Genomic DNA, 27,715 nt, shown 5'->3' with positions numbered 1-27,715 from the left:
GTGTGGCAAGGTGATGTCGCTGCACCGCAGTGGAGTGAGGTCACGGCACAGCACATCACGGTGATGTCACTGTGCCGCGGTGGGGTGATGTCATGGTGTGGCAAGGTGAGGTCACGGTAAGGCCCGCTGACGTCACTGCCCCTCCATGGTGGGACGCTGCGCTGCCATCGCCCCTTTCGGGACGGGGAGGGAAATCTCGCGAGAGCCCAGGTGTGAGTTTGGCGCGACTGCGCGGGAGGAAGATGGCGGCGGCGGGAGCGACCGCGGCGGCGCCGGAGGAGGGGGAGGCGGCGGAGGCGGCCGCGGCCCCGGCCGGGGACCCACCGGGACCCCCCGAGCAGGGCGCCGGGGACTCCGAGACCGGGTGAGGCCGGAGCGGGGGCCCCTCGGTTCCCCCGGGGGAGGGGGAGGGGGCGGGGCGCTGCCCCCCCCCGGAGCGGGGGCCCCTCGGTTCCCCCGGGGGAGGGGGAGGGGGCGGGGCGCTGCCCCCCCCCGGAGCGGGGGCCCCTCGGTTCCCCCGGGGGAGGGGGAGGGGGCGGGGCGCTGCCCCCCCCCGGAGCGGGGGCCCCTCGGTTCCCCCGGGGGAGGGGGAGGGGGCGGGGCGCTGCCCCCCCCCGGAGCGGGGGCCCCTCGGTTCCCCCGGGGGAGGGGGAGGGGGCGGGGCGCTGCCCCCCCCGGAGCGGGGGCCCCTCGGTTCCCCCGGGAGAGGGGGAGGGGGCGGGGCGCTGCCCCCCCCCGGAGCGGGGGCCCCTCGGTTCCCCCGGGAGAGGGGGAGGGGGCGGGGCGCTGCCCCCCCCCGGAGCGGGGGCCCCTCGGTTCCCCCGGGAGAGGGGGAGGGGGCGGGGCGCTGCCCCCCCCCGGAGCGGGGGCCCCTCGGTTCCCCCGGGAGAGGGGGAGGGGGCGGGGCGCTGCCCCCCCCCGGAGCGGGGGCCCCTCGGTTCCCCCGGGAGAGGGGGAGGGGGCGGGGCGCTGCCCCCCCCCGGAGCGGGGGCCCCTCGGTTCCCCCGGGAGAGGGGGAGGGGGCGGGGCGCTGCCCCCCCCGGAGCGGGGGCCCCTCGGTTCCCCCGGGAGGGGGGAGGGCCCCCACTCCACGGTTACCCCTGGGGCTTCTCACCCTCTCTCTCCTGCCGGTGCAGGGGGGACACCACCCTGGTCGATGTCACCGCCGGCCTGGAGACCGAGTCCTCTAATGGGAAGGATCCCCTAGTACGTGAGTGCTGCTGACCTGGGTCTCTGCGGGGCCTGGGAGGGCAGCGCCGTGGGGTGCCAGCACCAGGTCCCCAGCGGGTTGGGGGAATCCCTTTGGGGCAGGGGCCATTCTTTCCTCTGTTTGTGCAACAGCTGGCATGAGGACAGTCTGATCCCTGATGGAGCCTTTAGACACTGGCACGTTACAAAGCAGGTGTAGCAGTGTGGTGCCCGTGGCACATTGCTCGTGTGTGTGCCCTGCAGTCTGGATCCGGCTCACTACTGCCTTCCAGCTGCCCTGCCTCTGTGCCCGAAAGCCTGGGTGTGTAACCTGTCAGACCATGCAGATGGGTCACCTATGCGCTGACGCCGATGCGCTACATTAGACTTATCCCTGAGGTGTTTTCATTAACCGCAGTGGGGTTGCCCCACAAATGAACTGAATCAATTGTATGTAAAGTACAAAATATTTCCGTGGGCTGGACATAGGCCTGGCAGGTTGTGGAGTCATTAACACCTATGCTAAGCGGGAGTAAAGTTATACAACTGGTGTAAGACCTGGCCTACCAAAGGAAATCTGTATGTATTTTTCTGTGTGGTTGCTCAGAATAAGAATAGAGAACTTAGTAGGTGCCTGTGCCTTGCCTATAGATAGGGCCCCTACCAAATTCACAGTTCATTATGGTCAATTTCACGGTCATAGAATTTTAAGAATAATACATTTCATTATTTCAGCTATTTAAATCTGAAATTTTCATGGTGTTGTAATTGTAGGGGTCCTGATCCAAAAAGGAGTTCAGGGAGGGAGGTGTCACAAGGTTATTGTACGAGCGGGTTGCGGGACTGCCACCCTTCCTTCTGCGCTGCTGCTGGCAGGGTGCTGCCTTCAGAGCTGGGTGCCCGGCTAACAGCCGCTGCTGTCTGGACACCCTGCTCTGAAGGCAGCGCAGAAGTAAGGGTGGCAATACTGCAACTCTTTTCCCCACCCCCCAAAAAAAATAACCCTGCGACCGTCCTGCAACTACCTTTTGGGTCAGGACCCCAATTTGAGAAACGCAGATCTTCCTCAGCAAATCTGTATAGTATAGTATAGGGTAAAAGCACACAAAAGATCAGATTTCACAGTCCGTGATGTGTTTGTCATGGCTGTGAATTTGGTAGGGCCCTATCTGTAGAGTCCAGTGTTGACTGAGCCAGTGCAAAAAAATATAAAAAATGCCTGCAATCGTTTGCAGGCATAAATTTCCTGTGTGTGTGGTGCATTCTTATTTGGTAGCATCTTACAGCCTCTGCCCAGATGTAAATAGATACACAAAGTGTCTGGTGGCAGAGAATCCTGCCCAATGTATTTTCTCTGGTGGTCAAACCTAAAACTTGTTTTTTTTAAATGTTCTTTTGATACTTAATAACAACAAAAAAAGCTTAGTACACCTGGCCTGATTCACCTATTGCTTTGGGAGGAAACTGTCATAAAGATGCTTGAAGAAAACTTTTTTTGTCTTTACTAGTATAATGGGCCTTTATTCGCTGATGATTAGCACAAGAGAAGGGGAAATATAATTTAAAATAGAAAATATTTTCCCTGAGGCACCAGTAAAATGTTACTAGTTAGCTCTCAGTGGCCTGGCAAAGTATGAAATGTCAGAGGTCTTGAAAGACTAAAGTTACATATTGGCTCAGGGACAGCTGCATTCAGACTAGTGATAGAATGAAAATGCTGGAACTGTGAACAATGTGAAGAAATTCAGACTGAAATTTCAAAAAGTTACATTTTAGCAGCCATTGCTGTATATGAAAAATTAAACATGTACTCCTTGAGTCCAGTGAGAGAGATTTTCTCATTTTGGCTTTTATTCACCTCTAAATCTCCCCTCCCTTAACTTACCATGCTATATTGCTCACCTATGCAAAAGCCAATCCTTGATTCAGCAGCTAAAATTGTCACCTGTTTCCATGGAGAAGCTTGTGTGGTTGTCTCTGTTGTCTGATGCCATTCAATAGTTCAGACCCATTCACAGCAGAGTTGTACTTCAACTATTGGCCTTTTGAAGAAATAAGGAGGAATCTTTTGATCCTTTAAACTTTAGCAATCTCTACAGGGGACTGTAATGGACGAAACGTGACTTGATTGACATGGGATTGTTCTTGGCGCTCTGTTTAATCAAGTCCAGACCTGTTAACGCTGTTATGATTGCAGGAAGGTGCTGGGGACAGTTCTGAAGTCTTGGACACTCAGCCGGGTTCAGTGGATGAAGAGAATGGGCGACAGCTTGGAGAGATAGAGCTGCAGTGCGGGATTTGTACAAAGTGGTTCACAGCGGACACCTTTGGCATTGATACTACGTATGTAATAACTCTGTTTAGTACTCTGCCTATAAGATGTTCTTCTCTGCCCGCCTGCCCGCCCCCCCCCCCCCCCAGCACCATGGTATTTTTGTATCTTCCAGAATTTACTCTAAATTCTATTGAACTTCTCTGTAAAATAGCGGTTTGTTTTTTAAGAACAAACTCCAACCCAGGAATGGTATACTTACTTGTGAAATGCTTCTGATTCCAGCTGAGGGAGGCCTCCAAAAAGCACAGTTAACTTAGAGCTAGGGTTGTTCAGGACTAATTTTTGTATCAGTGCAATCACTAAAAATCAAGGAAATTCCCAGTTAAGGCAAACGTAACAACCATATGCACTCACAGACTCCAAAAAGTTAAAAAGCTCAGTGAAGCAGAGCTAAGGAAAATAACATATACAGTAGAACCTCAGAGTTATGAACATCAGAGTTACACACTGACCAGTCAACCACACGCCTCATTTGGAACCAGACGTACACAATCTGGCTACAGAGACCAGAAAGAAAAAAAGCAAATACTGTATAATACTGTGTTAAACATAAACTACTAAAAAAGGGAAAGTTTAAAAAAAAAAAAAAAAAAAAGACTTGACAAGGTAAGGAAACTGTTTCTGTACTTTTAAATTCAAGATGGTTAAAAGCAGCATTTTTCTTTTGCAGGAAAGTTTCAAAGTTGTATGAAGTCAATGTTCAATTGTAAACTTCTGAAAGAACAAGCTTCATGTTTTGTTGAGAGTTGTGAACATTTCAGATTTATGAACAATCACTGTTCTCGAGGTGTTCATAATTCTGGGGTTCTACTGTACGGCATTACATGAGATTCTGAACATTTTTGTTACATCGCAAAGGTGATGGAGTGAAGAATTTTCTTTATTAAAAGATTCAGATCCTAAACTCAGTCAAATCAATACATTTTGAAAAGATGCTGCCAGGTAGACGAAGTGCTAAATCTAAGTTTTGTTTTGTTTTTGTTTAAACAAAAATGGAAATATTTAGAATGTAAATTCCCTGGGGAAAAGACCTTGTCTTCCTATTTTGTTTGTGTACAGTCTAGCACACTGAGAGCTATGTAAACAATAATAAACAACAGTTTTACATAACACAGATTATTTATCTTTTTCTTACAGTTCTATGAAAAGTCTTTGTTTGCATTTAGACATTCTCTTGAAGTATTTGCAGCCTTGAGCTACTGCATGAGAGATGTGAAACTGACTTAAAAAAGGGGTCAGGGGAGGGAGGAGAGAGTCGGCTAGTTTATATTTGCTGACTGAAGAGCAAAAAGATAGAGACACTGTAAATGGAAAGTAAATTCAATTTGATATTTGAGGTGTCTAAGGAATCTTCTTTTTAAAGGTAACTTTAATGTGTGTTAAATAAAAATTAGTTTTAAAATGGGCTTGGTTAGTGTTTTATGGGGAAGTTTGCTATAGCTATAGACGTACCTTGACTAATCCATGGTTCATTGTTAAAGGCCCCTGAGTTGCTTTCAGCTTACCTTGGTGGCCGAATTTCAGGACTGCTTCTTAAAACAGAAAAATGACATTTAGTCCACATTCACGTTTTCCAGAATTTAATAGTTTTCATTGTTGCTGACACTGAGTTACCAAATCTGATGAAAACATCTGTGAATGTGCGTGGGTGACTTTTTTAATGCAGAAAGAGAGTAATCATTTTCTTTTTCTGATGTAATGGAAAAGCTGTGGATAGTGTCAAATGATTTTGCTGTTTCACAGATCATGTCTGCCTTTCATGACCAACTACAGTTTCCATTGCAATGTCTGCCATCACAGTGGGAACACATACTTTCTAAGAAAACAAGCAAGTAAGTAAAAACAAACACTTACTGTAAAAGCTTGATTTTCTTCCCCTCTTTGAATCTTTGTTGGGGATGGAATGGTCCTGCATGACCTTTGTCCTGTAGCTGATTAAAGTCTATCTGTGGGTCTGGTGAGGATTTGCGGTGCTGATTGCAATACAATGTGCTGGAGAGCTGACTTCTCTAGACCTGGAGGATGCCATTGTGCAAATGAATTTCTTAGGCTGGTAGAATTCTTGCCTTCAGCCCAGGTTCCTTTTGTTTATGAGCACATAACTCGCTCTAGCACCCACATTTCCAAAACTCAGGATATTGTAGATGTGAGGCCAACTAATGGAAGTTCATCTAAGATTAGATCTGCTGTGTTCTTAGTATTTACCAACCTTATGGTTATATATAAATATACTTGACCTTCATCAAGAATGTAACTGTGGTTCTGGTATATTTTTGTTTTGTTTTTAAGATCTGAAGGAAATGTGCCTTAGTGCTCTGGCCAACTTGACGTGGCAGTCAAGGACACAAGATGAGCACCCAAAAACTATGTTCTCAAAAGACAAGGTACAGATATAATTAGACAGTTACACCTGAACGTGAGTTATGACTTGATAAAAAGGGAATTGCCTAGATCCACAAGTTCAGACAAAAATTGACAGTATGAGCTGTCAGTTTGACCAGCTCTGATAGGTCAGTTATAATGTGTATGATCTGGCGTTGAAAGATAGGTTGGCTTAATAAAGTAATTTTAATTCTTATCATATAACTGTTTTAGGGCCTCATTTTATTACCTTTTTTTTTTTTAAATAGGATATTATACCATTTATTGACAAGTACTGGGAGTGTATGACAACGAGACAGAGACCTGGAAAAATGACTTGGCCAAATAACATTGTAAAAACAATGGTAAGTAACTAAAAGTTTAAATTTGCAGAGGATCTTTGTTAATGATTGAGCTGCTTTCTGATAGTATTATTTAATAATAATTAGAATTGAACAAGACAAATAGTCCAGACATTAATACTGTCCCTGTGACTTCTTACTTTGTGGTGTGTATCTACTGTAAATTTTACACAGTTATTCTTGGGCATGACTTGGTCTTCTGAAGGTGTTTTTAACTCCCATATTTCAGTGTAAAGAAAGGGATGTGTTCTTGGTGAAAGAGCATCCAGACCCAGGTAGTAAAGATCCAGAGGACGATTATCCAAAGTTTGGGCTACTAGATCAGGTACGTGATTGAGGCAGGGAGAAAGTTCTCCTTTCTGCACCATGGTTCTCGTGTAACTAATATTAAGAGCATTTGAGCATTAGGACTTTGTATTGCATTGCCAAAGATTGTGGTACATAAAGGTGTGTTTATAAATGTAAAAAGGCACATTTAAGTACACACGTTTGGAATGTATACATGTTGCCTGCTGTTTGACAATGTATTCACAATAAGAAACTGGAGTCCCACCAGGAATTTAATCCCAGGGACCTAGTTAACTTTTCTGATACAAATTCCAATTGTTTGTCCTCTTTAGCACATTCTGTGCAGTTGTGCTGTGCTGCTGTTCCAACTCTGCTGGAGGAACATTCAAGTGGAAAGAATATGGGAATGTTGGGAGTTCCACCCACTAGCTGCCTGGCCAGCCTCAATTACATGATTTGGCAATAATTCTGGAAGGGATGCGTGATAGTCTACTATTGTTGGGTGCTAATGCTTTATTTTCTAGTGTGTGCAAGGGCTTTTAAAAGGTATCTCTGTTTTTATGGCCCTTGTTGAACTCTCTGATGGCATCAAAAATACCCTTTCTTCATGCTGTTCTGGTAACGTTATGATGTAATCTCCTGCCTTTGGCAATGGAGACTATCCTGTTGTTTTCCTCATTCTTTTTGTTGTGATTCACTCAAAATGCAGGCAGGAATCTTGCCTCTGTTTTTAAAAAGCTTGTCCCTCAGCCAGCATGTGTCTAGAATATAGGAAGGCTTAAAATCTCTACTAACTTATGCCTAGCTGTTTATATGAAATATATGGTACACAATCCCAGAGACTGGTAACTTCCTGATGCTATGTGACAGTTTCTTAGCACAAATAAAAATGGCAAGAGCTTGACCCACAGGGGGCTGTGGCTGTGTAGTTTGGGTCCTTTTTATAAAATTAGAAAAAACATAATCATCCCAAGGTATAAGATGCAAGACTTCTGCTCTGAACTTGTTTTATGCCATGCTGCTAAAGTTTCAGTAGCACTTCAGTTCTCGGAAATCCTGAAGAGCAAAAGCTTCTTGCTCAGAATTTGAACCAGACACATGCTCTCAGAATGAGTGGTAAGTACCAACCTGCCCATAAATCTGTAATATTGTTAAACTGAGTTTTTCTTTTTCAGGACCTTGCTAATATTGGTCCAGCGTACGATAACCAGAAGCAGAGCAATGCTGTATCTGCTAGTGGAAGCTTAAATGGCAAGTTCTTTAATTTTACTAAAAGAAAATGTGCTGAATATTTGGGAATATTTCACATTTCTTAAAGTCCTACAGCTGAACACACCCTTGATTATATTAACTTTAACGTTTACAGCTTAATAAATATTAAACACCGACTGGCCTGTATGTAAATAGTCTTGTAACTGCTATTTCCAGGATTTATTGAGCCAACTTAAATCTGTCTTGTTTTTCTGTCGTGATATCAATTAGTCTTTACCCGATCACAGATGCGTAAGATGATCACACTTTTAGACAGCTGGTCATACCATAGTAGTACACGTGCTTGTAAGATAGCTGTTTTAAAACCTGATATCATCACTGAAAACAAAGTGCCTTCCTCTTTCCCTGTCCAACCCCAAAATGTTGATGTTTAATTGTGGCAGAACATTATCCCACAAACTTCCCATTTTCCTCATTCTGAGATTTCAGGAGCACTTGGGAAGCTTTATTCCATTATACATTTCCAAGTAACGATCACTTGCAGCTTAGTGTTCTCTCTCTTAGTGGAATGACCACGCCGATGGAGTAATCTCTTCGGCTCTGTCCATACTAAGAGCTAGAGGAGTGATCGCCTGCTTGCCAACATGTACTCGTGCTGTGGCAGCATGGCTCAGGTGGGTCTGTATTTCCACTGCTGCATCCCTTGTTGCCACGGCTACACAACTATTTATACCCACGCTAGCTCTCCTCCAGCTAGCCTGAGAACTTCTGTGCAAGTTGGGAGTCACTCCCGTAGCTCAAAGTGTAGACATAGCGTTTGTGTGTGAGGCAGACTTTTTACTGTTGCCTAATATAAACTAGCCACCAAAAACCTGCTGGTTGTGCACGGTGTTAAACCCTTTCTCAGTAACCCTACGTGCGTTATCTAGTGCCCAGCCTGAGGTGGTTCTCTTTTTAAACCAAAAAAAAAGAAATTGTGCACCTGTCCATCACTGCAGATCTCTAAAGTGTATATTGTCTCCATTTCATGCACTGGTGATGTTTTACTTTAGTTATTAAAATTTGAGAAATACATGGTGCCACTTCTGTCCCTACAGGTGGAGCCTCTTTGGGAGGTGAATATTTACCTTTCAGCTTCTAAAACTTAAGTATTGTTGTGGTTTGGAAAAGCTTTTTGCTCAATTGTCTTAGAAGCTAAAGTGAAGTAAAAATCTAAAGCGTGTCCTAAAAATGATTGCAGTAATATTTAATATGAAACTGTAATTCCAGTTTTTAATGTTTAGCAGTTAGAAGCTTTTAAATTGTCATATTCTGCCTCACATGACTGATATAAAGTGTCTTTCACTTTAATTTGTTCTCTTGTGTAGGATTCAATTTTGATTTGATACCAAACTCAAGTTCAGAATGTAAGAACTGGCTTCTGAAGAATTGGTGTATTAAACACAAGCACAAAATTTACACTGTGCTATTGGTCAGGTAAAATTCAGACATGCTAGGGTAGCTTTAGTTTTGCGATTTATAAACCTACTATGACAAACGAAGGCGTTAGTAATCTGCAGTATAGCTACGGACAAGTGCAGTTTAGATCAGTTCATGTTTGTGCAGAATATGATATCCCCTCAAAGATCTCAATCCCTTACACTGCAACAGGTATGCTGATAATTTAAAAGCTTGCTACTTCTTACAGTACACTACGCAGTTGTTAAACGTGTTTCACTGCAGTAGAGCAAAATTGTGTATTCTTTCATTTTTAGGTCAGTAATGTAAGTAAGCTATATTTTTCCTCCGAGGATGTGATTTATTTTATCACTTAAATAATAAATATATTCAATACAGGTTCAAAGTAATTTGGTTTAGCAAATACATTAAAGGAGTTAGACACTATTTGGCATAATTCTGGTGTTAGATGTTCAATGTTTTGTCTTACCCTGCAGTTTGATGAAACTAGTGTTGAAGACATTAATATTAACATGAAATGCCTTGCTCTTAATATTTACATTGCAAACAATAACAATTTTGGAAACACTGCAGAGAAACACCTTTTATTGCTTTTTTTTTTCCCCATTTTGGTGTATTTCATTTTCTATATTGAACTTAACGTTAAGTGCTTACTGCTGAAGCAGATATTGTGTGTCAAAGTGTATTGCAGGCATATTGTAAATCATTGAGACAACTGACAGTCTGCTTAAAATGGGAAAAAAGTCAACTTTGGGAGCGCGGTTACTTCTGCAAAAACAAATTAAATCCGTTGTCCTTGTGTGTTTGGAACTTCCATGAAAGTGTGTCAACATTTGTTCTCAAACTAAATATACAAATGATACCATTTGAAAAGAAAACTATGGGCAAGTAAAGATTTGTAATTCACGTAATAAAATTGTTGAGTTTCCTCTTGTTAAATGCGTTTTGATAAACTGACTTTATTATCCACACGTTTCTCTTAAAACTGATTAGAGACTGAAGATAAATTTTCTTTTGCTAGATTAGTTTTCTCTGAATGGTGTCAGTGTCAAACTTCTATATAGAAGTTGAATGTTTTTTGTTTAATGAAGCCATTTGATAGTGACACACATGGAGTTTCTGCACTCATAGATTCCTTCTATAACCAACCATTGCATATAAAGCACTAGCTGATGTGGATTTGTGGTAATTTCTCTCCAAAGGGGGCATTCCAGCAGGAGGTAGTGGGAAAGGAAGAGGAGCAAAACGCAAACAGCAAGATGGAGGGACCACAGGAACAGCCAAGAAAACCAGAAGGTAAATAGAAAGACACAGGCTAAGTGAAATAACTTAACAGTGGCAGGCGGACAAAGTACAGGAAAATATAGGGAACACTCTTGTATCGGCCAGGGTTGTGAGGATGGTCTGTCTTAATGACAGAATAAGTGCCTCCCATCTTTGACGCAGTTCTGCACGTGCTATTTGGAAATTAAGAGGGTGCAACCTTGTTATAAACTTTAATCTCCCACCATTCAAACTAACATTTTGATATAATCTGTCCTCACGCTAAGATATAGACCATCATATAATATAAACTTCCTGTATGTGAATATATGCCCACCTGGTTTAGAAACTGTCACTTTGAGCACCACTTAAGATCATCACCAGTGGGAAGGTGTAGTCATCTGCATGTCTGTAAAAGGCAGTGAAGGGGAAAGTATTTGAAGGGTGGCTTTGCTTAAGTTAGAATGTTGTTCGTGTGGGTGTGTGGTTCCTGCCAATTATGCTGAAGTCAATGCTAACATTTTTCCTTGTGCTTCTTCCAGTGACCCCTTGTTTTCTGCTCAGCGCCTGCCACCTCACGGTTACCCTCTGGAGCACCCCTTTAATAAAGATGGATATCGTTACATTCTGGCTGAGCCTGACCCCCATGCGCCTGATCCAGAGAAACTGGAGCTAGACTGCTGGGCAGGAAAACCTATTCCTGGAGATCTCTACAGAGCATGCCTATATGAACGAGTCCTCCTAGCATTGCATGACCGAGGTAAGCTGGATAGCCAGCTCCCCACATGAGGGATCTTCTCTGTAACCTCACTGTCTTGGTTACTAAAGCTTCAAGACATAATTGTGCTGGGAAACAGACATGGATGTTAAACTGAGCTTCGCAATCTTTGATCGGTTTGCTCACCCGCTTGTTAATCACAAATCGCATCTGTCTTTCTAACTACTGTAGCACCTCAGCTAAAGATCTCCGATGACAGACTGACCGTTATTGGAGAGAAAGGATACTCTATGGTACGAGCCTCGCATGGGGTGCGGAAGGGAGACTGGTACTTTGAGATATCTGTGGATGAGATGCCTCCAGACACAGCTGCCAGACTTGGCTGGTCGCAGCCGCTAGGTAAAGTAATTGCTGAAGACCCCTTAACAAAGCAAAGCTTCCTGCTTCTGTTTTCATTTCCTGCATTTTGAGTAGCTCAGACCCCTGAACAATAAGCCCAAGTACTAACGAGAGGGGAAGTCGATGTTGATTGGTTACGGAAGTGCTAGAACCCTTAAGTGTATTTTTCTGAGAATGTGATTGGAGCAGGACTGGTGCAAACCCTTTGCAATATTGTGTAGTGAGTCATAGTGCCCGAGCACCTAGTTTTCTGCTTGAGTACAGATTAGTCCTGCAGATTCTTGGCTTCACTGTTGCTTGCTGGGCCTTGCTAATCATTTAGGGTTTATTAACTCCTCCTAGCCCAGTTCAACAGTCCGTGCCATAGTTTTAAGAGCCAACAGCAGGTGTGTCGTGAATATTTATGAAGTAAATATTTTCAGTATTAAGTGGAAAACTTTGCACTGAAACCCATAGAAATATGTAGCCTGGATGGAAAAAATGTCTCGTACGATTAGATGTTAGTGCCTGGTAACCCGAGCTGCTTGTAGAAACAGTTACTTTCATGCAAGGTCCTGAAGAAAAGGGTCTGGTGCTTCCAGGGCTGACCTCTGGTTTTCTACAGGGAACCTTCAGGCTCCCCTAGGCTATGACAAGTTCAGTTACTCCTGGCGCAGCAAGAAGGGAACAAAGTTTCATCAGTCCATAGGCAAACACTATTCAGCTGGCTATGGGCAAGGAGATGTACTGGGTTTTTATATCAGTCTTCCTGAAGACACAGAGACTGCAAAGTCACTGCCTGATACCTATAAAGATAAGGTAAGCTGGATTCCTCTAGGCTGTGCCTAGCTGGTCTCAATTTGTTTAACTATACCAGACCTTGGCTATGCTAAACGGGGCCCGACACTTGAATATGCAGTAACCCACAGTGGAAAATGGGCTTGTCCAAACCTCAGTCTTGCAGTTGCCCAGGCTCTATGATGAACCAGCATCCCTCTAACTGAATGGGAGGCAAATAATGATGTGTTAACTCTTACCACTGACTAAGGAAGTAGCATGGTGTGAAGGTCTGGAGGACTAGTTTTAAAAGCCCCAAATGCCTTACAACAGTCCTTACCTCAATTCCAGATGCTACAAGCGAGGGTCAGATGAGCTTGACTACCTCCCAGTTATTCAGTAAGGCACATCAGTGTCTTGGTTCCATGAATGTGCCAATCTACAGAAATGCTGCCAAGGGGACTAGTTCAGAATTCTTATTCCATACTTAATGGAGCCTCATTTGTCATTGGTGATCTGACGTTTGTTATATCTGGGTCTCCAGTTGCCAGGGGCTTGTGTACTAACCAGTCCTATCGCATCTGTCTACCATTAATTAGAATATTACTAAAAGTAATGGTGTGAATGTCTTGCAGACCTGGATCTGTTGCTTACCTTTTTTAGGCTTTGATCAAGTTCAAAAGTTACTTGTATTTTGAAGAGAAGGACTTTGTGGATAAAGCAGAGAAAAGCCTAAAGCAAACTCCTGGAAGCCAAGTAAGTTGGATGTCTGGAGTGGGGTGGAAACTTGAGCCCAGACACTTTAGAAATCCATAGAGCACCACCAATCTCTTGAACAGGTTCACTGTACAGTCCTTGGCAGATTTTCACTTAAGATTCTTGGTGTTCATTTATTTGAATCTTATCACACAGTTTTACAAAGATGTCAAGTTGGATGGTCTCTGTTAGGCTTACATAGACTTGAATAAGCAAGCAATAGACTTGAATAAGCAAGCAATGCAGCTTGGGTTACACCTTCTTTGACCTGTAATAACACTGCAGCTAGTTATGTTTTGTGGAATGCAAGACTTTAGACTAACTTATTTTTCAGTCACAAATGGACAAAGCATCTTGCAAAATGAAGCAAAGAGAGAGTTGCTAACAGAGCATAAAGCCTAAATGCATAAGACAACAAATTGGGGGAGGGCGGCTACAAATAATGTAGGGCTAGTCAGTAAAGCATGAACACCTCTTGATTCCGTTACTGTTTCCGTTTTGCAGATAATCTTCTATAAAAATGGTGTCAGCCAAGGAGTTGCCTTTAAAGAGATTTTTGAAGGTGTTTATTTCCCGGCCATTTCTTTGTATAAGGGCTGCACGGTAGGTACAGGTTGTGGTGCTCGGGGGGCAGAAAGTGAATTATTTGTGTTGCAGTAGTGTGTAGGAAGTCCAGTCATGGAGCAGAACCGCATTGAACTAGGCAATGTGCAAACACAACAAAAAGGGTCCCCACCTATACCAGTGTACATTCTGAACGTGCATTCGGGGAGGAGTCAAACAGAACTAAGATTATTCCAGTGATGTGGGCCTAGTGTTTTCAGAGCACTCTTGCAGTAGCTCATCTGCCTACTGTGGGCTGCAAGTAGATGTATAAAGAGACTCCACTTGAAGCTGCTCTTAACTTTAGTTCTGTTACATCACTAATCTCCATAAAGCTGAAGCAAAGCATTTACCTGTGGTGAGTGAGATCCTAGCTTTCCATGTCACCTAAAACCACCCAGCCTGTTAAATGCTGAGTGAGCAATTTCCCTTGCTATCTGTTTTTTAGTTTCAGAGTAACAGCTGTGTTAGTCTGTATTCGCAAAAAGAAAAGGAGGACTTGTGGCACCTTAGAGACCAATTTATTTGAGCATAAGCTTTCGTGAGCATCCGATGAAGTGAGCTGTAGCTCACGAAAGCTCATGCTCAAATAAATTGGTTAGTCTCTAAGGTGCCACAAGTCCTCCTTTTCTTTCTGTTTTTTAGTATTACTTTGCTTCCTGTTGTGCACATCCATCTGATGCTAAATAGATCTATCTCCCTGTCACAGGTTTCAGTAAACTTTGGACCGTACTTCAAATACCCTCCAAGAGATATCACTTACCGTCCCGTAAGTACTAATTCATAACTACATCTGCTTTTTCTTGTGCTGTTAACATGGTATAGGGTTTAAATTCAACTTTTGTACCTCCATTCTGTCAGCAAGAGAGCTTAAGATTATGAGTGGACCACTCAGTTGTCACCTGGCTCTCTTTTGGAGGGTGGCAAGGAGGCATTAATAGTAACTTTCTGCTAACTTCATTAGGACAGCTACATTACCAAGGTGTGTATTTGAGCAACATTTTGTTGAGGGGAAATATACACTGGGTTTTAAAAGTCCAAAAGCACCATGTTAGTTTGAGGTACTTGATGGATCCTGCTAATTATTTCCCTGTAGTTTACATGTGCAACCTTAGACTATGTGCTCGAAGTGCAGTTCCTAAAACAAGGCACTCTTCACCTCAAATATTTACTGGAAGTAAAAATTAGGGGGAAAAAATCTAAAATTTTTCCCATTACCCTGTATTGCAGACTCCTACTTCTGACTCTATTGAGAGCAAGTTAGAAAAATCCAAAGAGGGATTGGACATTTACTTGGTTAACATGAATTACTTCTTTTTTGAACTAGAGTATATCTTTCAAAAAACATGGTCACATTATCCCACATCTGCCTCCAGTCCCTTATATTGAAGCATCTAGACTAAACTGCCCTAGGAATTGCCAGACTGGATCAGACCAATGTCTTCAAATGTTAAGGTTGCATCTAAAAATATTGGGGAAGGTAGAAAGCGGCATTTTGCCTCTAAGGCGATGCTTCAGAGAGCATGTCAACTCCAGTGTTCCATCGGTGAAAGTATGACCCCGGTCACAAATGGAAGGTATTGCATCAGGTATTCCTTGAACTTTCCTTTGTCCACCAGCTCTCTACTTTGAAAAGAGCGTACGCTTGCCAACCTTATTGTGTGGTGGGGGATTTAAGTGCTTTTTCCAATAAATCTTAAGGAATTGGTCTAAAGAACTCTTAACAGGTATTAAAACAGATGGATGAGCTAGATTAGAGTGGGTGAAAGCCCTGGATGTGGATTTCATTGCTTAGTGTAAGACACTGGTAGTTTAAGGATTATTGCCTTTTCCATAGGGTATATTTAGCAGAAAATGTTCCTTGAAGGCAGTTGTGCCCATTGCTATATACACAAAGAGTTGTGTGACAGAAGTTAGGAGTCTTTATACTGAAGTTAACCCATTTCCCATCAGAGAAGTGATAGAAAACAGCACAGTGCTAAGCTGTGCCCTGCACCCCAAGTAATTAAAGCAGGGCTGCTGTAATCTCGTCTCTTCCCCTTCCCGACAGCTAAGTGACATGGGCTGGGGTGCTGTTGTAGAGCACACATTGGCAGATGTCCTGTATCATGTGGAGACCGAAGTTGATGGAAGACGAAGCCCACCGTGGGAGCCCTAGAGGAGATGCTGTATATACAGATTTCTTAAACACTGGACAGACATGGTTTATTTCTAGAGAATTGGAACATCACTACTTTGTAACGGATGAACCAGGCTCAGCTGCTACCTAACTGGCAGGTATTTATAGAGGGCTTGGGTTATTGGTAGTGGTAGGTGTACGCTATATTTTGAAAACCCAACCTGTATTGTGCTACTCAGTGGTGTCTTCTGGAGTTTTCAGCTAACTGTATTTTTAACAAGTTACTGGAGTGAGTATTTGATTGTATCACAACTGCATTTAATATCCAGATTAGTCACTGCACCAGGAGTGGGCAATAGCCATACAGCCCTGCTTCATCATACATTTCAATTGAGCAGTTGTAGCCAAATACCTTCAACACAGATGCTTATACTAAACTGTGTTAAGGATTTTTAAAACTGTAAACAGCTTCCATACAAAGGGATCTTGTTGTACCAAAACTAAAGTTATGGGGGAGAGATTGTGATTTTTATATTAACTGGCAACCAGTTTAAAATAAACGTTCCCCAAGCTTGTTACATCTTTTGTCTGTTTTATGGCTAAAGACTTAACAAACCTCCTTAGCCAGAGTAGCATATGTGATGTGCTCTTAGCTTGACCCCCCTTTCTCCAGGCATTGTAGGAAACAGTGCACCAGCCTTATCCTGTATAGGAGTGAGTCAGAGTGCACTTTCACTTAGTCCTAAGAACTGGGCAGCTGAGTTTAAATGTATACTGCAGGGGCTATTCACTAGAACTGTGCTTACCTGATGTAAGTTAAGGTTTGACTTGCAGAGACCAACAGCAGCTGTAAGCTACTTTTCAGGCCTTATGGCACTAACAAACCATCTAAAGGTTTATTTTGTTGTGGGTAGAGAGAGAGAGCAAGCTAAGTTAAGATGAAATTCCAGGGCCCAGGCTTTCAAGCATATTTAGATAAGTTAGTTATCCAGTGCCTGTAAAACACTACCTTGTCCTGGAGGAGTGTGTCTCTAATCACAGTGGTTTGTCTTGGTGCCTAGCAGCACATATAAGACAAGTCTCTTTTTCCCACTCACACTACTAATAATGGAGAGTAAGGCTTTGTATGAAGTTGTTACATTTGCACTCTGTGGTCTGGATAAAGAGAGCCAGGCAAGAATTTTAATCTTTTTCAGCTATATATTTTAAAAGTATCTATACATCTTACATCAAAGTGGATTATTTAAACTGAGTCAGTACATTAGGCTACTACAGAATTACACTGAAATATTTGCAGAGTTCTGCATAGCAACAGTCTTATCTCAGCAGGGTACAGGAACTGGTTGGTTCTAGGGAAGTCAAGCATTGCTTAAGATTTCCCTACTGGATAAGGAACCCCCACCCCCTAAAATAAACTTGCTTAGAGCTCCATGGTCAGAGAATAAATATTAAATAGTCCATTATGCATGAAAAATAAATACCTGCAAACTGGCTTTATAAATTAACTTCCTACAGCTGAATTCCACTGAGTGCAAAATGAATGCTGGTGTATTGGGTTCTTAGGTAAAAGTGTAAGCTTACAAAGATGCACTGTCCTACGATGTTAACTGTATAAAATGTCTTATGAGAAATCAAATCAGACACTATCCAGCCTATTCAAAACTAAGACAAGTTATTCCTGCCCACTTTCAGAGGGGGCTGTGTAAGTACATGCTAAATTTGTACCCAACAGACCAGGGCTGCTTAGAGTTCGCTGACAGAAAAGAGCAGCAAAGTAACTTACATTGGCAAATCTCCCTTTGCACTAACAATTCAATAATAGGATCTGCACAGGGATTGATTTTTTGGATATTGCAAGATGCCTTGAGTTATGTATTAACCCTATAACTCACTTCTGATCTTAAAGCTAAAAAGTGTGTTCCTGTACAGCAAGGGTTAACCTGGAGCTCTCGACATCCAGCCCCTGTTTGATCAGAAGTAGTTTCGCTGTGAAACTATCACAAGCTGTTGCAGAGCACAGAGCAGTAGCCTTTTCAGTCAAACACACCTTCTGGGGGATTTTGAAGTGGCTGCCTACACCACCAAGTCTGATATGTTCAGCTAAGAAGGGAGCCCAGCAAACTCAATGCAGCATTAGAAACCTTAACCCATTCATTTACCCCAGAAAAGCCCCAAAGCATGTCTCAGGTAACACTACACAGGATAATCACCTCTGAGGCGAAATCTAAGCATCAGATAGGCTTCTGGCTGTTGCTGAAGGTTAATAGTTCTTGAGGGTTCAGCAGCTGACAGCAGTTGGAGTAGCCAAGCGCTTGCGCAGGTGGTTGGCAAAGTCCACCTGGGTCTGGGAAAGGACTTGGTTGATTATCGTCTTAGGCAGCCAGCCCTGAAAAAGAAGAGAGCAGGCATGTGTTAAAGCAGAGGTATTTACTGAGCCTAAGGAGTAGGGGGTTGGAGGGAGCCAACCTTGCATCTTAAGTTGCAATGAGATTGACAAGTGGATTGGGATGAAACATGAACCACTTTTCTGGTTGGAAAGAGCTGGAACTATGAAATAGTTTTCACCTGACCCACACGGGGAATGACTTCAATCAGGAGAATTTCATTTCAAGAAGTTAAGCAGCTGCTCCTAATTTCCTGACCTTAGACAACCACCCCCTTGAGAGGACTCATTTATACTGTTTGAATGAGGTTCCGTATGAGCACTTACCTTTAGGTCAATGCTGAGTAGCCAGGTTAACTTGGTCTGTGAAGGATTTTCAGGCAGTGGATGGAGAACCATACAGGTGGGACCGTTCTCAGCTCTGGAGAAGGGCAGGAAAACATTGCATTAGGAAACTAGGGACAAATGATTTACCATCCAAATGTGTGAGAGTCAGTTTTAAAGGCAGGAGGGTGGCAATACCTCACCTCTCAGGCTGGAGTTTGCTACAGAGCCCTAGAAGATGCTTCAGCGTGCTCCCAGCAGCCAGAAATTTCCCATGGCACAAGGCCAGGTAGCAGGACTTGGCCACGAGTCTTTCTGCTGATTTAAGTCTCTCTAGCCCTTGACTGCCAATTTTTTTTAAAATTCAGGTTAAATAAAGAACTTTGAAGACTATATCTGCTTAATGGAGGTGTGTAATGAGTACTTGTGCCAAGCCTGGCTGCTACCCCCATGCTCCTTCCTGGAGTTAAATTTAAAAGTTGCCTACAGCCTAGAATGAGTGTTGAGAAAGAAGGGTGCATTTACTAGAGGAGAGAGAGACAGTACCAGTCAAAAAGGGGCAGGGGCTGGGGGACCTTAGAGTCCTGCCTATTTTACACATTTGAATCTTTGTTGGTAATGGGGATGAGATATCAGATCAGTTCTCTGCCACTGAAGAGTGAAATGCTGTAGGGGCTTTGAGCTTAGTAAAGGGACATTAGGTGAAATTTAATAGCGTGTACTATGCAGGAGGTCAGACTAGATGATTTAATAGTCTCTTCTGGCTGTGAAGAGCCTCCTGTTTCGTGGCACGTAAGGCCAGGAGGCCCCAGGAGGTGGGTTGAGGTACATAGGAGGGCAGGCTAGAGCATCACCTAGATACCTGTACAGTAGAACCCGGGTTAGCTGGCCTAAGTGGGATAAACCAGAGAATGGGAAAAGCAGTGTGGCCTAGTAGCCACAGGAGAGATTGCCAGAGTCTAGCCCTTTAGTCCTGGTTGTTTGGTGAATGCCAAGAGCCAGTTAAGGGAGGACTGGGGAAACGGCATGCTACAGACTACAGGATTTCAGTCCTTGGGGAGAACATGAGGTTTGACCACTGCCTGAGGCCCCAGTGATAGCAGGGACTTGCTAATGGGACAAGATAACAGCTCAAGCAAGCTTGAAATGTATAAAATAGGCAGGACTCCAAACTAACATACTCGCCTCTTTTACAGCCCTCCTCCCACCCCAGGCTGGTAGCAGGAGCCTCTGTACTTTGGTACATCAGCAGCTCCCAGACTGGCAGACGTCCATGGGCTAGCTCTGCTCAAGCTGTTACTTCCAAACAGCAACCAGGCCATGGCCTCTTGGGTTAGCCACCCCCCGGCACCGTACTCGGGCAGCTGCGGCCACACTGCTATGTGCACCCGAGCTGGGAATGGCGCCTCCCCCACGCTGTGCAGATGTGCCCTTTCCTGGCTGTCCAACTACTGTAGCTTTGGCTCCAGGTTTGTAAAGCAAGACAACAGCTGGAGGCTTCCCTACCTTATAAATCCCTTCTGTTCTGGCATCGCTCCATAGTTTGTGGCCATCCCTGCCAGGACACACGTTGAGCCACGTCTTCTAGAACACCGCACGCTGACGAAGTCCCGTGGTCCCACCACATTGCCAGGCGTGGCCGCAGCAGTCTCATGGGTTATCACGGTATCTTTCCCAATCTTCTGGAGAATCTGGAGGGTGACAGTTACACAACGTTAGGCAGAGCCAGCGTAACGGGGCTGTTTACACATTCAATAGCCCGTGGGTCGTGGTGTGTGTCTGTGCCACACTTCTCTCTCGGGCTCCCTGTACTAGGAATCGTGCAATGCATTTAATAAAGTTCTGTGCCTCCCCCCTCCCCCAACCACAGCCTGCTAGGTCTACCTCATTGGCTCTGCAGTCCTGCAACACTGAGGGGGGAAATGGATTTCGGTATTCAGCGCTCTAGGAGCAAGCTGTGCTGTGTGAGATGTGGCAGTCAGTCAGGCAGCAGGCCACCACTGTTACCACTTCAGTAGATAAAGGACACCCACCCCCTTGCAATAAGATTCCATAACCTCCACCTGGAAACATGTTGCTGAGATAAAGAACTGGACTTCTCCCCTTTGCTGACACCTTGTGGCTATTGCCTATCAGCTGCACAGCGGAGCCAAGATAACGGCTTAAGCTTGGAGCTGGCATTCAAAGGCTGGAACACCCTTCGGGCCAGCTGTATTTACCCCTTTGGGCACATTAGAGGTTTCTCTCTTTAAAATATATAGTAGAAAACCCCTTTATTTTACTGCTTAATCATAAAGGCCCCTCTTCAGCAAAGCATGTGCTTAAGTCCTTGGCTGCATCGGGGCCAAAGCAAGCATTCCTCCCTCTTCGGAGAACGCATGCAGTTGAGTCTCTCACCTTGATTTCCTTGATGCTTGGATTCCAGTCTCCCATCTGCTCCATTCTTTCCACCAACTCATCATACACAGAGTTCAAGGGCTGGTCCACAACCACCTCTAGCCGAAATACCTTCCCAACGTCTGGGAGCATCTTGCTCAGCACTTTGTCCCCATTCCCCTACAGGAAGTCAAAGCCCCAAAGAGTTAGTATTCCCAGTAGGTGCAGTTGAAAAAGGACAAGTCAGAAATCACCACAAGTCAGAAATTGTACCGCTATGGTCTCAGTTTTCCAGCCATCCTGTTCCCCGAGGATGCTGAGCGATTTCTGAAGGGCTTCCTCTCCCTGTTTAATGTAGGACATCTCCACTTCACTGAACGGCTTCTCCTCCAACCTGGAGCCTGAAAGGGGTTGGAGTAGAGGGTTTTACTTGGGCATTTATACAGTGCTGGTTGCAGCTCTGTCCTCTCACCAAATCACCACTGCAGTACACAGGACCGAATACTTAGCTGAACTAAGTAACCTTTCCAGTTCAGCACCGGTGCTGGGGGGCTTAGGAGTGATGCTAGTTTCCTGCTATCTTTCTGTATTTAGATTTTGCAGCATAGGCTGTGCATTTCTATATGCATCAGCAGGTCTGAGTCTATACCACAGCTGCAGCCTCTTAAAGGACTTGGGCCTCAATCCTGCTCCCACTGGAGCCAGGTGCAAGTCTATCAGGCTTGGATCACCCCCTTTGCTTGTCACTGTACATTTGACTATGGTAAGACTATGGTACTTACTAAGTAAGGAGCTCCTCCTGCGAACTTGGTTGATCCATTTACTGGGACCAGGGCCAGCAAAGGCGAGTTTATTCAGTTCCTGGCTGATGGCAACAGCAGCCTGCCTCCTCAAGCCTTGAAATGAGAGGGTAAGATAGAAGTGAAAAGAGCTACGAACTTCACAGTTTACTTTTCATGCTTCACTGTTTGTGACCCTGCCTGAAGATAAAGCTGTTCCTGGCCAATTTCCTCCCATCAGGCCCATGCTGATCCTTCTTTTAGTTTTATTTACTTTCCATCATCACCGGCTGGGTCAGTACATCTACAGAAAGAAGGTTTATCATCATCCACACCCAGTTGAAGCAGCAGCATGTGTATACAGCAGCTACATTTGGTTTGCTTTGGATTTCTGCAAGCGTGGTGGTCTTTTAAAAGAAAATCAATGTAGGCCCTTTCCCAACAGAGTCACAATTGTAGTTGGGGACCATATGTGGAGCCTAGGACGTGCAAAACATGGGGAAGGGGGACTAATCACATCCTTGGGGGGGGGCGCTCTAGAATCCAGCAGTTCACCATAGCGGAAAATTCACTTTACACTGAGACTAGAAGCTGTTTTAGAAACTCTGCCTATACAGCATGCTGGGATTGGAGAGCAGTGTGTGCACCACCACACCAAGCAGAAGGGAGGCAGACTTCTGCCAAGCCTGCAGAATGACTTTTGCCAAAGAAATGTGTAATCTAGACCTCAAACTGATCCCTAGGTCCAGCAGAAACCGAGACATCCAGAAGCCAAGAAGAGTCTGTTGGAAGTTTTTCTCTCTCTCTCCAGCAGTTTGGAAAAGAGAGCCAATGGTTAGCATTGGAGTGGATAATCTTAAGTCCTTTCCATGTGAGCTCTTCAAGGCAGGGAGAATGTTTTATCTATACATAGGTACATTTATGGCACTATAAATAACAGCCTCCATGGAAACAGAGGACTGTTCTGCATTCAGAAACAGGCATACCCTTCCCCCGTGGAGCTGGAAAGAGTCTCCTGGCAGCAAAAATGGGAGAGGTGAATAGATTTTAAGGCCAGCTGGAACCACTGGGGACATGGGACAGACCTTTAACTCCAAGGGAACTACGACAATTTACACCAGCTGAGGGTCTGAGCTGCGTAACACACAGCAGAGAATTCCCCCAGTGATCCCTGCTGGCTTCCTGGGTGGTGAGCAGGGCACAGAGCAGGGGTGCCTCTTGCTGCCCAGTGCTTGGGGCAATCAGGTGTCGCAGACAGAGTAACCGTAATAGAAATAAACATCACTACTAAGGAGCAAGAAATGAGGCACTTTGAATCCACAGCAATGGGGCCTTCAAGCCAGCCGCCCCCAGCCCAGCTCCTAAGGCAGCTGCTGCCCCAGTGACAGCTGCACACCCCCCTCACCGGTCATGTTGCGCAGATGCCTATAGGAGATCCCGGCACACAGTTTGAAAGTTGCTGGCAGCATTTTTCTTTTCTGGTTGCAGCTCAGGCTTCCAGCGTCAGTGTCTCCAGGGCTGCCTCTGCTGGACTAGCGCTTCTCTGCTGCAGCTCTCCTCACTCACAGCCTTAAATACTCCCGCTGAAGGATGCTGGTTAGTCAGCAGAGAGATAAGAAAAGACATCACTTACCCAGGCCTGCGGGGGGCCAAGGCCAAACCCTTCTCATGCATCTGTCATGTGGGCAGCGTTACAAGAGGCAAAGCTGATTAAGGGAACAGACATATCCTCCCTTGGCTACGTTAACTCTCTGCAGCCAACCAGACGTTCTCTCTCCAGAGCGACGGCTGAGCATAGTTAGCTGGACCTAGTCCCAAAGCAAAGGCCGCCAGCAGGCCAGTGCTTGGAGACCCTGCTGAACTATGAGTACCGATAGCCTGGCGCCACCCAAATGCAGGTGTCCAGCACACTGTGAGAGCGGCCGTCTCCCAGGGAGGGACCAAACAGTGCAGTGATAGTTAGACATGGTCACCACGACTTAGACACTGCAGTTCGCCCCAAGCAGGGTTGTTTTTCTCCCCCATGATTGGCCAGCTAGGACCCAGAGACTGTCATACATGGCATGAGCTGCTCCGTAGCCCTGGATCAGTGGGTGTGGGGGGGTCACAGGGAAGGGCACTGGATGGCTCCGGGGGTTGGCAATGGAACCTGCCTTCACCTAGCACAGGTGAAGAGTAGCTCACCGTTTGGCGAGTAGCTCACAGGCACTGTCTGGCTATTGTAGAGGGGCCCGGGAGTGCCAGGCCAGGGTAACTGAATGGAGCACCGGTGCCCTAAGGAACGAGTTGCATGGATTTGCAAACACAGATCTAGTTGTAACAGGCAGGGCTGGTGGAAGCGTCCTTTAACTTTGAAAACATGATTTTTAAAGAAGGTGCTGGGGGGGAGAAGCAGCCTCAGAAAGCCAGTGGAGTCACTAGCCTTGGGCAGAGCATTAGCAAAACAGAGACCCTGTGTGCTGCTCGTACCCGAGCCAGCCGTGTGCACAAGGGGCATATCCCATGATGAGGGCTGGTCTGTCAGTTTAGCTCCCTGAGGATTCAGTTTGGACGCTGGGCGTGAGAGGATCCAGCCCCTGGAGAGTTAGCAGAGCCTCCCAGCGACGGGAGCAGACCTGGCTGAGGAAAGACGCCGCTGCGGGGGGAGGGGGTGGCAGCAGTCCCACCCTGTTTGAGCGAGGATGGGGAAAAGTAGGCTGGAATCATGGCGTGGTGCTACACTGGCATCTCTGAGCACGGGGCCGACCCATTATGTATATACCTGCACCCTCAGAAGCCCCACACCCCCCAGTGCCTTGAGTGGGCTTCTGAACTCAGCTGCCCCCAGAGTCTCCTGGGAATGAACAGAACCATTGGCTTTGGGCGTTCTCCCGTTTGGTCATCTGCCCCTCGAGACGGAGAAGGCTGACTGGCTCATCCTCTCCCTAGGGCATGGTGCAGGATTCGAACCCTGCAGGACATCGAATCATAGAATATCAGGGGTGGAAGGGACCTCAGGAGGTCATCTAATCCAACCTCCTGCTCAAAGCAGGACCGCATGTACTAACCGAAGCAACCTTAATGAACAGCAGTAGCACTTGGCTTTTATATGCCCCTCCATCCATAGAGCTCGAAGAGGTCAGTACCATCATCCCATTTTACAGTGGGGGAAACTGAGGCATACAGGGGGACGTGCTCAACAATCCAATGGCTGGGAGATGAATCACTGAGGGTGATTAACCACGGGAACAATTTGCCGAGGGGCGTGGTGGATTCTCCATCACTGGCCACAGAGATCTGCTCTAAGGATGATTTTCGGGAGGGTCTCCAGCCTCTGTTACACTGGAGGCCTGACTAGCTGATCACAGCAGTCATAGAATCCTAGAATATCAGGGTTGGAAGGGACCTCAGGAGGTCATCTAGTCCAACCCCCTGCTCAAAGCAGGGCCAATCCCCAGTTTTTGCCCCAGATCCCTAAATGGCCCCCCCCTCAAGGATTGAACTCTCAGCCCTGGGTTTAGCAGGCCAATGCTCAAACCACTGAGCTATCCCTCCCCCCCAGATTCCCTTCTGGCCTGGGAATCTCTGAATATAGCAGGGGACAAAGCCCAGGTCTCCCCATAGGCACTGCTCTGCAGTGCCATACAGATGCAGTCATCCAAGGGAAGGGGAAGTCCCCCTACACTGAGGTTTTCAAAAAGCCTGTATTGGCAGGGCCAATATCTCCTTCAGAGGCTGGATTATCTCCCAGCAGGGTGGGCAAACTGACAGTGGAACGATAACACTCAAGGATGGTATGACATTTCCCAGATGAGTTACAGCCAGAGAGACAAAGGACCAGAAGAGCTAGTGAATCACCAGCTGCTTCCTTTGACGTCAGCGTTCGTACCCTTGTGCGGGGAGCCTGACCTTCGCACTTGATGTTGCAAGAATGGATGAGGCCAGCCCCCTCTGCGCCATTAACCCCACAGTCCGGTCTCAAAGCCAGCATATGGGGCTGGGGGGGCCCATGGCCAGGGCACCAGGCTGGGACTCAGGAATGCTGGGCTTTGTTCCCCAGACCTACTGGGCAACCCCAGCCAAGTGACTTCCCCCATTTTCCCTCCGACCCTTTGTCTTGCGAGCTCTTTGAGGCAGGGACTGTCTCCAGTTATGATCCTGTGCAGCACCCAGCATGGGGTTCCAGCCTCTACGTGCTACCATAATACAAACAACTGCTGCTACCGAGAGCAAGAACATGCACCTCCCCTGCCAGCAGCCTCCAGTTCCAAAGCACGGCACAGCTCGAGCTGCCAGGCCATAACAGGTTCCACCCAGGGCAGCATCACAGCTTGGAAGCCTGCAGCTGGCCCAGGCATGAGCGTAGGCCTCAGGCAAGGGTAAACTCAGTGCCAGTTCCACACGAGGGAAACGTTTCTCTCTGGCAGATCAATTTAAAAACCAAGGAGCTGCTGGGGGATGCTGCTCGGGCTGTGGAAGAGGCTCAGGGAAGATGGACAAGCAGGCAGGTGAATTTCTGACACAACCATGGGGCTATCCTATCACCAATTCACCCGCCACCCCTCCCAACAGGATATATAACAAGCTAGTTTACCACCACCCCCATCCTCCCCCTGGCTAGCATGCGCTTCCCCCTCTAAATCATGCAGTGATTGTATGCCTGAAGGACACTGCATAGAAACAAACAAACAGCCTCTTCGGTCATGCTAGATAAGAGATATCTAGCATTTAAGTGAGTAATAAAATCAATTCGCTAGAGCTGCCTGGTAGGGTTCGGATGAAGTGTTTTAACACAGACCGATAAACTATCAGTCCTGGCTGAAAATTACACAACAAGCAACTGAAGCAGGCCTGGAGCCGGCTTTCCTCACAAGGTGGGTCAATTCCAGCCCCCTGCCACGCTCCTCTCCAGTCGAACATCTCTGAGCAAAAAGGTCTGGGGGGGGGGGGGGAGGAGAGCGGCTTTTCAAACAATAGGGATATTTCGGTCCGTTTTCCACTCCCCCTCCCCTGCATACAGAGAAAAGGGTCTTTTTCCCTTTCAAAGTATTTGCACAGAAAGGACTCACCATTTTGCGATGCAGCCACCGAGCAGAAAGAAGATGTGGGGCCTGAGAGGGATGCAGGTCTACATGTACAGGGGCCAGATAAAGTCAGCAACAGTCCCTAGAAGGAAAAACCAGTATGTCAGAAGGTCACATTTCACTCACGAAGATTTTTTCCCCTCCTATCCCAAATATCGAAGACTCACCTCAGACGTATTGCTTGGCTGGTTCTTTTTGTTTTGTTTAGAGCAGGTAGAAACATGCAGGGGGAAAAGTGCCATTTTTTGGTGAAAATTAAGAATTTTTTTTAAATAAAAAAGAAGAAAAGTTCCCAGCCAGCTCTTTGCTGGAATTCGCAGCTCAGCTGACAACACAAGCATGGGAGCAAAAGCTGGAATGATGGGATGGATCCCTCGATAAATTGCCCTGTCCTGTTCAGTCCCTGTGATACATCTGGCACCTGCCACTGTCAGAATAAATGATCCTGGGCTAGATGGACCTTTCGTCTGACGCAGTGTGGCCGTTCTTATGAACCCTGCCATTCGCAGGAGTTTGAAAGATTTTCCAAGAGAACCAGAATTATAAGGCCCAGGCCAGGCATCTATCTGGCTGACTTTATGGCTCCCATCACCATGCCCGACACCTCCCAAACAGCCTTGAGTTCAGCCTGGCACCCCCTGGCACACTCTACCCCTAAGCTGCCCTAGAGATGGGCACTCGGCTCAGCCCAGCTTTCCCTACGGGGGCGCACAGCTCAGAACGTTCCAGTTGGGGATCCCAGTTCAAGGCCCATCCCTGGTGGTGGCCACAGCAGAGGCTAGTCCAGCCTGAGAGAGAAGCTGAGCCAGACCTCTGAGTGCAGGTCTGCATGCTGACCAGCACTGGCTAGCAGCGCCCCCTCTCCACAGTTAGCTTGCAGGTGGCCAGTGCTGCTACTGACCCTGCCTCACCTCCTCCCAGAGCAGACAGATCATATTCAGTTACTTTAACTCTTGCAAAAACCATCCAACA

At 46.1% G+C, this 27,715-nt stretch overlaps 2 protein-coding genes across 8 annotated transcripts; one reads left to right on the top strand and one right to left on the bottom strand.

Moving 5' to 3' along the window:
• The first annotated feature begins 210 nt into the window (after positions 1–210).
• ASH2L (ASH2 like, histone lysine methyltransferase complex subunit) lies at positions 211–20,380 on the top strand. 7 transcript variants are annotated; one of them, XR_012156315.1, is made up of 17 exons: positions 212–364; positions 3,386–3,531; positions 5,267–5,355; positions 5,813–5,907; positions 6,154–6,249; positions 6,476–6,571; positions 7,710–7,785; positions 8,844–8,861; positions 10,407–10,500; positions 11,010–11,227; positions 11,417–11,584; positions 12,189–12,382; positions 13,004–13,096; positions 13,601–13,699; positions 14,409–14,468; positions 15,750–15,976; positions 19,722–20,380. XR_012156315.1 is itself a non-coding variant. In XM_073325246.1 (17 exons), the coding sequence occupies exons 1-17, from the start codon at positions 243–245 to the stop codon at positions 15,855–15,857; spliced, it is 1,842 nt and encodes a 613-aa protein (XP_073181347.1). In that variant the 5' UTR covers positions 213–242; the 3' UTR covers positions 15,858–17,568. The 7 variants fall into 7 exon arrangements, 5 of the variants coding, with proteins under 5 accessions (XP_073181346.1, XP_073181344.1, XP_073181348.1 ...); XR_012156316.1 differs by lacking the exon at positions 19,722–20,380 and adding an exon at positions 18,894–19,437; XM_073325246.1 differs by lacking the exon at positions 19,722–20,380 and adding an exon at positions 1,137–1,206 and having other exon boundaries at positions 213–364; positions 15,750–17,568.
• STAR (steroidogenic acute regulatory protein) lies at positions 17,605–23,542 on the bottom strand. Its single transcript, XM_073325256.1, has 7 exons — positions 23,086–23,542; positions 21,684–21,797; positions 21,175–21,302; positions 20,923–21,081; positions 20,032–20,216; positions 18,529–18,622; positions 17,605–18,204 (listed from the first exon to the last, which is right to left on the bottom strand). The coding sequence occupies exons 1-7, from the start codon at positions 23,147–23,149 to the stop codon at positions 18,097–18,099; spliced, it is 852 nt and encodes a 283-aa protein (XP_073181357.1). The 5' UTR covers positions 23,150–23,542; the 3' UTR covers positions 17,605–18,096.
• Between the last annotated feature and the right edge of the window lie 4,173 nt (positions 23,543–27,715).

The sequence above is a fragment of the Lepidochelys kempii genome, chromosome 26, assembly GCF_965140265.1.
Source record: "Lepidochelys kempii isolate rLepKem1 chromosome 26, rLepKem1.hap2, whole genome shotgun sequence".
In the NCBI taxonomy this organism is placed as follows: domain Eukaryota; kingdom Metazoa; phylum Chordata; order Testudines; family Cheloniidae; genus Lepidochelys; species Lepidochelys kempii.
The sequence above is the reverse complement of the archived record's forward strand: the minus strand, read 5'-3'. Positions and strand labels throughout refer to the sequence as shown.

What these genes read in the sequence shown, in the direction of transcription:
- ASH2L (XM_073325246.1), top strand. Translation starts at nt 243, where the DNA reads ATGGCGGCGGCGGGAGCGACCGCGGCGGCGCCGGAGGAGGGGGAGGCG. An exon ending in CTAATGGGAAGGATCCCCTA is followed by an intron (nt 1,207 to 3,385) that starts GTACGTGAGTGC and finishes TTATGATTGCAG; the next exon opens with GAAGGTGCTGGGGACAGTTC. An exon ending in CTGATACCTATAAAGATAAG is followed by an intron (nt 12,383 to 13,003) that starts GTAAGCTGGATT and finishes TACCTTTTTTAG; the next exon opens with GCTTTGATCAAGTTCAAAAG.
- STAR (XM_073325256.1), bottom strand. Translation starts at nt 23,149, where the DNA reads ATGCTGCCAGCAACTTTCAAACTGTGTGCCGGGATCTCCTATAGGCAT. An exon ending in GCATCTGCGCAACATGACCG is followed by an intron (nt 21,798 to 23,085) that starts GTGAGGGGGGTG and finishes TCTCATTTCAAG; the next exon opens with GCTTGAGGAGGCAGGCTGCT. An exon ending in GAACAGAAGGGATTTATAAG is followed by an intron (nt 18,623 to 20,031) that starts GTAGGGAAGCCT and finishes GCCCTTCTCCAG; the next exon opens with AGCTGAGAACGGTCCCACCT.